Raw genomic sequence first — 10,780 nt, 5'->3', positions numbered from 1 at the left:
TGTATGCTTGCTTTAGATGGTCCAAGAAAACCGACTATCAAACGGCGTAACACGACTGGTCGTGACGTTAAACGAAGTCCGGATAGAAGGCAATATCGGCGGTTTTTAAGTGATGATGCTTTGGAATCACGAACTCGAGATATCTGCTCTACTACTTGGTCAGCGGACTATTTTGATGGGACAGATCATTATCTGCACGATTCAGTGGACGATCTAGATGACGTCATAGTTCATTGTGAAAACCCAGATTGTGAAAACAACTGTTTAATGTCAGTGGCTAAGAGAAATTATTTAACTTGCCATAATTGTTATACATATTATTGCTGCAAAGAATGTCGAAAGCATGACTGGACAACCCATAAAAATGACTGCTACGTTACTCGAGTTAGTAATATGTGTAAAAATATCATAAAAACAGTGAACAAAGATTCTCATATTCTGTATTATGTTTCACGGTTTGCAAGACGTGGATATCTTCATCGAGGTCGGGGCTGTATTGTTTTGAATTTCGAAAATATCAGTACTGCTCAAAAGTTATTGCAAGAAGGATTACGCCATAGTACGATCTCACCCATGTATATGACTGTAGCTGAAATAGATCGTGTAAAATTATTTGGAGATGTTAAAAGTGGATTAACAGAAATGTGTAGTAACTATAACCCCGATAATAAGTTTATATTGTATGCTGGAATTGGTTGTGGTTCTCATATATATTATGATAACATTGCTCCACCACGTACCAGTGAAACCAGTATAGCTAAATGTGCTGCACTACGCCTTAGCCCTGCCCACTCTATTCCTAATCTGGATGAATTGGATGATATATCTGTGCTTGTGCTTGCTGCTTCGCAAGGTTTTGAAAAAACTGGAAACGCTGAGAAACGCAAATCTCGCGAAATGGGACTAATCAATATCCAGAGGAAGCTCCAGAAAAGGGGAGTAACTCTTCGATATCAGTATCCAGAAATGTACTATAAATTGATCAATTTTGTCTCTGATTCTAAACCATTTTCACCAGAATTATTGTTCCCAATGGATTCTCATACAGGTCAAAGATTTACATGCATTATTTTAATAGAGTCAGAACATGAATTAGTTTGGATGCAGGATAACAAACAAGAGAGTATTAGGTTTTAGATCAACTTCACTTTTTTTTAATTTACTTTTTCTGGATTCTGATATTGTGATACCATTTTGTTTAATTTACTTTTAAATATTTGACTTTTTAAAAAGTTATAGGATATGATATTTTAATAATTTTATCTGTTACGGCTTGCCATAATATTTTTTATACTGTGACAAAAAAAATCCATTGTAAAATGCATGGTATGGATTATGTCTGGATGACTGAGTGTTTGGACTATTTTGTTTGTATTCCAGTCTTTCAGTTTGTTACTTTACTTCATTTGACCCGCTTCCGCATCAATGTTGTGGAGAATTGTTTCTTGTTTTACGTGTGTTTTAGTCTTCATACCTTTTTTTCATCTATCAAATTGTACATTTGTTATTATATATCTATGGTTAGCGTAAGAAAGGACGTTGCAGGGCGATACAGATGAGTTAATCGAATGGCATCCTGTTTTGCTTCCCTTAAAGATCAGATTGATAGTCAACTTAAAGTTTTAACATCTTAGGAATGATTTATATACATATACAACCTGTGTATCTGGACGAGAAAACCCTTGACTATAACTTGAAAAATGATTTTTAACTACCCCGTTTTAACAATTAATACATGGCTTACCTAGATGAGTGAGGGCCCCTCCCCCCGCTCTTTTTTATAACATATGCTCTTTTGCATTTTTTTCTGAGCGTGCAGGCTCTTTTATAGATGGTGGCGGGGGCCGTGGACTTGGATTAACATGTCCCCGTGTTAGTTGAGCCACTGAACACTGTTTTAACTAATCATTGGTAATGTTAATCTACATCAGGTATTTTAAATCCTTTATGCAAATTTTTGAAAAGAAATTTCGATGAACATCATCCACTTATAGAATATATAATAATTGTATCACGAGGTGCACATGGAATTTTAAACCGATAGTGCCTATCAATAAGAAATTTCTATATGCAATCTTGTTATTTGTTGTTATGTCGATAATTTTTCGTCTGATTACGATTGTGTAACAATCTGTTGTTTTAAATTTGAAGGTTGGTTTCCATGTTCAAGCTTCGGATAACCGAATATCTTTTACCAAATAAACTACGGACATATATACTAACTACACTGTAAAATACTTGTTCATGGAAACGTTATTTTCATATTATTTCATTCATATATTATGGTATATTTTCCCTTGTAAATGTTTGTTTATTTATGTTGATTTTTGAAGACTGTCGTCAGAATGAAATAAATCAATCTTATATTGAACAGCTGGTGTTTCTTTGTGATTGGTGTCTAAAACGTCCCACCTCTCTCGTCCCTCGATGGGTATTTGGTTTTGCCATGTTACTAAATTGTACCAATCAAATAAGTAAAAATATAAAGGTTATATCATGTTTTAAGGAACAGCCGGAAGAGTAAACCACTTTAAGCTAAGAAGATAATGAAGACTTTATTTTTATCATGAGAAATTTAATCACAAAATCCAAAGTTATTGGTCTAAATAACCTCGGTGTTTGATTAAAAAGCATGTCTAGCTGACAACTCGGTTTATTGAATATTGAATTGAACACGTCAAATTGCGTGTATAAAGACTTAGACATTTTTCTACTCGAATTTTTCATAAAGAAAGCTGACCGTAATAAACAGTCTTTTGAAGATAATGTTTGAAATGAACCTATTTTTGTTATAAATGACCTCCTATCAGGCAATATACAATTATACAACATTTTACTCGCATTTGTCATAATTTTATAAATGCATATATATGTCCTCAAAACTGACTTGATAATCAAGTTATAGATCAAATTGACATGGAAAATTCAATAATCAAAAAAGAACGTTAAACCGATCTCCATATGAATGTTAACGTAAATATGCATTGAAGACAAATAGAGAACTTGAACATCCTGCTTTGTATTGACAGATACTCAAATAAAATTATTTTTCACCACGTTTCCCTATTATATTAATGTTATCATTTATTTTACTGAGAGGTTTTTACACGGTAGCGGTATTTGAATGAAGGACATTGTCAATGAATAGAAGGACAAGAAGATAACAATAGGATATAAAGATAATATTGAAATAGTAAAATACGGGTCAATAGGTCATTATTCAAGTAGATATTAATATATGATTTATTATTCATGTTAACATGATATTATAATATCCATTTACTGTGGCTTCTTTTAGAGATCAACATTTCACATCAGTGGCATTTCTACGGAGGCAGGGGGGAGGGGGACATGCTCCCTCAGAAAAGAGGCTAGTCCGGCCTTGACAACTCTCCTCCGCCCCATTTATTATCATTATACATTGTCTGTTAACCCTCTTGACCTAATGATTATAGAAGTACCACTGTTACTGGACAGGACTTGATTCCATTACATTTGTGTACAGATAAATTCCAATAGAAGTTTTCCGAAGTGACCAAAGTCCACATAGTGCATCCTTATTGTAAGCTTTTGAAAACAAATTAATGTAGATTATACATGTATTATAATTACAAACTGGCACAGCAAAAATAAGATTGTATTTGTGTTATGTATCCATACAGTACTGATAGAGTTATATTTGAGTCGCCTGTCTGAAGTATAACAAAGTACATGCAATGAAATTCTCTTTTTTCCAAATTGTGCCTACAGCAGTGTTCTAAATATACTTACACTAAAGACTAAACATAATCGAGAAGTCGTCACCTGATATTCCTTTTCTAAATAAATAGGCCTATTATGAATTTTTGTAGTTTGAATTGTGCACTTTGAAGATCCCCTGATCCATCAATGACTGGAAAATCTTAAATACAAACAACTAAATGTATGTTTTATTACCAACTGTATAAAATCAAATGCATCATTTCAATTTAATAACCATACCTGTGACAGGTCTTACAACACACTTGACGGTAATATAGCCTTTCACATATACTGGGCTTTATTAGAAAATCACACCCAGCTCTCCTATCATCAATACATACATTATCTGAAATCATATTTCATACATCATATTTGCCATTTAGAGATAAGAAAGTATCCATTTCAATATTAGTTTTGTAATAATAGAAACTGTCGTTTATGATTCTACACATTTATGCTCATAGTAAGCTTTTTGGCTAAACAAATTGGAATAGATGAAGTACAGTCTGTACCAGTACCTCGACTATTCGCTGCTTATATTTCGTTCTGTATCGATCAATCATCGGAGATATTTGACTTTCTGGTGACACATCCCCGATCACATGGTTACATCCTCACTGACATTGGCGTAAGGTAGACTTGTACATCCTTCTATCGCGCTGATTGGCTCATAAGTTTCATTCTTATTATGTGATCATAATTCCCATACGAATCTCAAGGATAAATCCCATTAAGGATATTTTGCTTCAGCGATGTACTCCCAATGGAAAGGATTTACTGATACATTTTTGAAGGATTGTAGAGAGTTGTCATCCCCGAATATGCACGAGCATGAGGAAGTCTTCGCGGATACATGTACATGTCGACTTCCCTTGAAGCACCTGCGAACCTGAGTACTCTGCCGAGGCGAAAAAAGCTTTATGTGGGCTCTTTCCTTAATCTGTAGATTGTTAAAGAATTTGACCAAAATTTGAAAAGGAAATATACCAAATTCAATAAAAAAAATATGAGCAGACAAACGGACATGGATATCTGAAGTCTGAAACAAGAGGTGACCTGACAATAATTGGTTTCATAAGTAAACTCGCCTTCAGCTCTTGAACAAGGTGGTAAAACACAAATCTCTGTATCTTCAGGTTGAGATTCTGTAAAACAATTCTCAGATATCTGGTTTTTATGGTAACATTTGACTTCTCTCATCTTCTTAGCATTATCACCACACGGTTTAGAACACTGAAATTTAACATATAATCATCAACACTTCCAAAACTGAAATACACGTCACTCAGTAGCTCTATAGAAGTGAATTGGAAATTATAGCATGCCTTCTTTCTTCCCGTTTTGTATGTGGGATTACAGTAAGTCTTAAATCATACGATCTAAAACCAGAATGAAAATTGTTTTCGTTACAATGCATGGCATTCTTCATGACAACTGTAACGCAACCACGTTCATCACAAATTGATATTTTGTATAATTTACCTCTCCCCATTCCGTTGTATACCATAGTGGACCACAAGGATTAGCCGAACAGCTGGTTTTATCTGGAGGTCTAGGTATGTGGTGACAATAAGTATCTGGTTCTTCTTTAAAATTACCATTTGTAACTGAACCACATATAATCTTTCTGGTCGAGTTACCATCCCCACATTCTACTGGACACTTTTACAAATAAAGAAACAAATCTGATAGTAGACCTACTGAAGTTTTAGTCACTTTCAGACTTTCAGATGCGGCATTTATTCAGGAAAAAAAGATTTAAGATGCCCAGTTCATTCCTTATGAAGCTCACGAAATATTGCGCTAGAGTTGGTAAACATATCCCTTTCGGACGGCTCATGCATTCTCTCATAATGCATTATGATTATAGAAATCAACTTATATACTATGGACAGTAAGCTTGGGGTTGTGTTCGGTCTAAAAAATTCACCCAAATAACTGATATAACTTTGATCCATAGCTTGACAGGTAATGTTTATTTAGTTCGCCGCCAATATAATTAAGAATCTATTCTGAAAAATACTCTTCTTGTTCAGTACAAGGACCTTATTCACAAGGTTTCTCTCAAAGAAACTTACCCTTCTCCATTCTTGTGGTATCCAGACATGTTTACATCTACCCATGCCACACAGATTGACAGATAGAGGTTTATTGTTAATGTCACACAGACCTTCATTTATCACATGGCCAGATTTATTACGACAGAATATTTTACGATGTTTGACACCACAGGATCCCGAACACTGTCAAATAATGTATTAATCATCGATTCTTTTAAGAAAAAATATATCCTTTGATATTTCAATGAAAGTATGAAAGAATCTCACTCAAAATTGTTGGGAAATATGGACTTTTCTTGATAAACCTCCAAAGTATGATAATAGATCGAAAATTCAAATTTGGATTTTAAAGTTTATTTTTAGATTCTCGAGGTTCGGAAAGAGAAACGGTTAAATGGTAACCAATCCAAAACGCGAACAATCTCCATTAAGCCAGACAAAAATTGTCCATAGACATATCAGAGTCATGTGCGAGTTAATAGTTTTAGTACTAGGAAGAATGGAATGGAAGTTTCAAGGACATTTTTTTAACTTACTTCAGACCATGTAGCAGTGTACCAGTAATTTAAGCATGGTTTCTGTATACAGGCTTGTTTTTCTATTGGTTGAGGTGACGTACAATCTGCTTCATTATGACTATTACATCTAACATTGCGTACTTGCCAACCATATCCACAATCTACTGAACACTGAAACATGGAAATAAACACACAGGAACGTTTAAAGTGGGCGTATGTGCCAGCTTCAAAATAATCATAACAAATATACCCCCTTTGGTACACATATACATCAATATTTGTTAACAGTGTTAAAAGTTTTTTCCATTATGCTGCAGAAACACAGGCTAATTTTTGTAGCCGACGCGAATCATGAGTAAAAATTCTCGAGTGCCCGCGCTTTCACGACAAGATTATTGCGTAGGATTTTGAACATCAAACAAGTTAAGTATTTGTCGTCATTTTTTTTTTCGTCGCCGATTGTTTTCTTCGTGTAACTGCACTCACAGAGCGTCATCATCCAACCTACCTTGCCCCATTCGGACATTTCCCACACAGGTCCACAGGGTAAAATAGCTTTGCATTTCCTCACTTGTTCGGGTTTGGTATCGTTTGGGCATAAAAAATCATGAACACTACTATCAAACCCAGGAGCTAAAATCTGCCAACATTTGACTTGTCTCTGTTGAACTCCTTCACCACAAGTAAGAGAACAAGAACCCCATTCGCCTGCCACCCATCTAACAATGAAATTAGTTAACATTATAGATTACGAAAAGTTATTTAGGTACCATAACATCCTTTGACAATGTGGATCAAAAGGATGGTTCAACAGGTTGTAATAGATTAAAAAAGGTACGGTAAGCAAATAATTCAAGATGAATACCCTATATTTGCTGATACAAAATTACCAGATTGTGCTAATAGATTGTGACGCTAGAGCATGTCACCAACAACCTGGTACGTAGAGTCATGCTACTGAATTTGGAGTTGATCTACAAAAAACTGCAGATAACCTGCATACCATGCTACGATTTCCCATATAATTTAGTTAATCTTTACCTAAAATCGAATGGTATCTAAGGAAATTGACCTTTTGGCTTGGAAGGAAACATCGCCTAGGGCAACATACTCATAGATACACAGAACTGTGCTCGGTACAATTGCACATTACTGTATTTATATAGAGAATGATGACTTACCGTGGTGGACATGCATGTCTACTGCATACATGATATGATAGATTTGGTTTGTCATCATTATCACAGAATAGGTCATCTACAGATTGATCAGTAGATATTCTAACACAACTGAAGAATGTCACACTTACACCTACAATCAAGTCAGCAAATTAATAGACTTACACACAGTTAATGGAAAATTCAAATTCAAGGTGTAAGGAAGGCCGCAACCAAGTTTCTGGAACGAAGGATCTGATTGTCTTGTACATACAATATATCGTAGGTCAGATTTCGTCGATTCACACCAAAACAAGAAGCTTGAATTTCCAATTTCAACATTCGTAGGATATTCCCCACTCTCATCTCCCATTATATAAATACTCCAATAGAGAAATGGTCTCACGTACCAGGTTTACAAGTAGTACTGCATGGTGTTATTTTATTTCCTCGCCATTCAAATTTTATTTCTCCTGGTTTCCTGGGCTTCTTTCTCATATCAATCTTAGCTAAACTTTCTAGAAAAAGAAAAAACTTCGAGCAATTGATTTAAAAATGACAAGATTCTTGACACATTTGAGAACAAAATTATAGATTGAGGATCTGGATGAGCTAAATAAAGGTGTTACGGTCTTACCTGGTTTTGTTTTGGTAGCTACCTTTATAGACAGTTCTTGTCTATCTTTGTCCTTCTTCCCTGCTTCTGAAATTGGTCATTTAATTAGTAGTAAAAATCAATAAGAGGTAAAAATCATTAAGTGGTAAAATTAAATATTTGGTAAAAATCAATAAGTGGTAAAAATATTTTACCTGAAAGACTATGTTGCTCCCCCATGTCTGTATCTTTCGTAGAGTTGATATAGCTAGGTTTGTGGTCAATCTGAATAGTTCTGTTGAAATTGATCTGTCCAAATTTTAATTTCTGCTTTGCTGTTTTCTTTTGACCTTTTTTCTTGTCTAATTTCGTCGTACCCTTTTTCTTTTTTTTAATTTTTGTTGTCATAGATTTGCTTTGGGGTTTTGGTTTATTGGTTGTAGTTATGAAGTTTGGTCTTTCAGTTGTTTGAGTCTCTGGAATCTTGTTTGATTTCTTGGGTTGTTTTGATTTTTTCGGTTTTCGTGCATCTGGTATAGATTTTCTGGTTGATCCTTTGTTTTCTGATTTTATCTTAGCTTTTTTTTTCTCTTTAGGATTTTTCCTAATCTTAAGCTTAGGCTTCTCCTTGCTGTTTTGTTTGGAAGAAGTTGGTTCCAAAGAATTAGACGTCTTCGATTGTTTCTTCGAGCTGACTGTTTGTAAAATGTTATTGTGGAGCAAAGTTTGCCATGGATAGTAAGGTTTTATTGCTGTTGCTGTAGCTTCTGGTGATGTTTCAGTGTTAGAATTAGTGTAAGAGTACCACAATGCTACTGCTGCCTTCTCCTGTCTGGAAAAGCCCTTTAATATAACCAGAATGGAATTAGCAATGGGTTAGAAGCAGTGGCGTTTATATCCTTTATAACTAAGGACATGTGAATTTGAACTGAGACTTATCCATTTATAAGAACAACATCAAGGCAACATTCTTATCAAACCACAATGATGAAGTTCATACACACATGAGACAGCCATTATAACAAAACAAAATTAATTATTTAAGCGGCCGTTGAAAATAACAAATTTTGATTATGTTCGTGGTAAAATATAATGCCAGTTGTCTACTTGTTATACTTTAATATATAACTTTCCTACTTAAGCTACAAGACATGAATTATGAAACAAGTATTTACCATGATGGTCACTGTTTCGTTGATTGGTCCGTTAGCTTTTATTATCTCCATCACATTCCCTGACTGGTTATTTTTTATGTAACGAAAGACAGTTCCTGCAACTATTCTGGATGCCATTGTTACATTATTTACAGATTGGGCAGAAAAAAAGAAAATACCTTCTCTATCCTTCATTGCTGTAATAATGAAATTTATATGTATAAGCACTTTGCAGATTAAAACGATTTCGCTTGAGATTGTCCTAGTTGCTTTTACTCAGTTACAAGGGAACAATTTTTATGGTAGTCTTTATATATTGGATGAAACTTTTTCAAAGGTCTTAGAAATTATAATTAGCAGCATTATTCTTTGTTTTAATAATGAAATGTACCATGGATACTCTTTTCAAAACACCTGATGGTACTTAAAAGTTAAGGAGTCCTCTACTTTACAATTATTGCTCCCGATTTTGTTATACCTTGAACACAAATCGGACTTTGGAGTTATCCTAGCAATCTGATAGCCATTGTCATTGACATCCTTAGCTATAACCTACCTAAAATAACTCTACTCCGAGGCTTCTCGCTTACCAAAATATCACGAGAGCCTTTCGGGATGACCAACAATTCTGTATAACCTAAAATATACAAAGTTAAATATGAATAGTTTATTTGCTGCTATCAATGCGAACTGTTATCTTGAATTTCGGTACAGTATTTTTTTTATTGAGATCAAAGAAGTAGTCTCATGTACAGGTATAAGGACAATCCTAACGAAATCAAACTAGATCAAGAAACAATGTCAAGTTATTATACCAAATAAATCTCACCCTTTACAACTTGTTGTCGTACCCTGCCTGATATATCATTACAGGAATCATTATTACTATTACACTGTCCACACTTATCTCTGGTTTTATTGGAATCTAATATACCATCACATCCAATACTCTAGAACAGATAATTGGATAATCAGAACTGGCTTACTTGGTCAAATAGCTGTGAATATCCAACCTTTAAGTTCTATAAAAGTGAAATTTGAATCCTGCCATTCATATATCATAAGAAGTCCACTCACCCTACATTTACCGTCAACACACACACCAGAACCACCACACAAGGTTCCATCAACAACTTTCTCAGAGAATTGTTTGGTCAAATTCTCTTTCAGGTTAACAGTGGAACATATCAAGGCACAGTCTGTTTCGTCTGTCTCGGGTAAAATGATACCTACAAATATCAGATGTCATTCAGAAGTGTGAAGTAGTCTGATCACTATATTTCTTAATTAATTATTAATTACCTTTCCATTTGGTCAATAATCCACTCGAATCTCTTCCATTGAAAAACGAACATTGCAAATCTCGGAAATCTGTTGTGTTGTCTGGACATGACTGAAAGAGGACAAAGAGAATAGCTGTAGGTACAATCAGAGCTATATGAACAATGCCACAGAAGACACTTCAACCATTCTAATCACAGAAACCCAATCCCAACCACTATTTCGGTATATTTTCAACAGGTGTCCATTGTATAGCTAAGATACCGTTCTAACC

General features: G+C 34.6%; 2 protein-coding genes across 2 annotated transcripts; one reads left to right on the top strand and one right to left on the bottom strand.

Moving 5' to 3' along the window:
• Positions 1-234: 234 nt before the first annotated feature.
• On the top strand, positions 235-1,074 carry LOTGIDRAFT_95672 (hypothetical protein; the record flags this gene model as incomplete). The annotated part of the gene is made up of 1 exon (XM_009058279.1): positions 235-1,074. A coding segment is annotated over one exon (840 nt), but the record flags the coding sequence as incomplete, so codon positions are not given.
• A 2,894-nt stretch (positions 1,075-3,968) lies between these two features.
• On the bottom strand, positions 3,969-7,634 carry LOTGIDRAFT_120153 (hypothetical protein; the record flags this gene model as incomplete). Its single annotated transcript, XM_009058278.1, has 7 exons — positions 3,969-4,087; positions 4,845-4,974; positions 5,224-5,403; positions 5,820-5,984; positions 6,338-6,490; positions 6,828-7,038; positions 7,501-7,634. Coding segments are annotated over 7 exons (1,092 nt in total), but the record flags the coding sequence as incomplete, so codon positions are not given.
• Positions 7,635-10,780: the final 3,146 nt, after the last annotated feature.

The sequence above is a fragment of the Lottia gigantea genome, assembly GCF_000327385.1.
Source record: "Lottia gigantea unplaced genomic scaffold LOTGIsca_33, whole genome shotgun sequence".
NCBI classification, from domain to species: Eukaryota; Metazoa; Mollusca; class Gastropoda; family Lottiidae; genus Lottia; species Lottia gigantea.
This window is presented reverse-complemented; position numbering and strand designations above follow the sequence as displayed.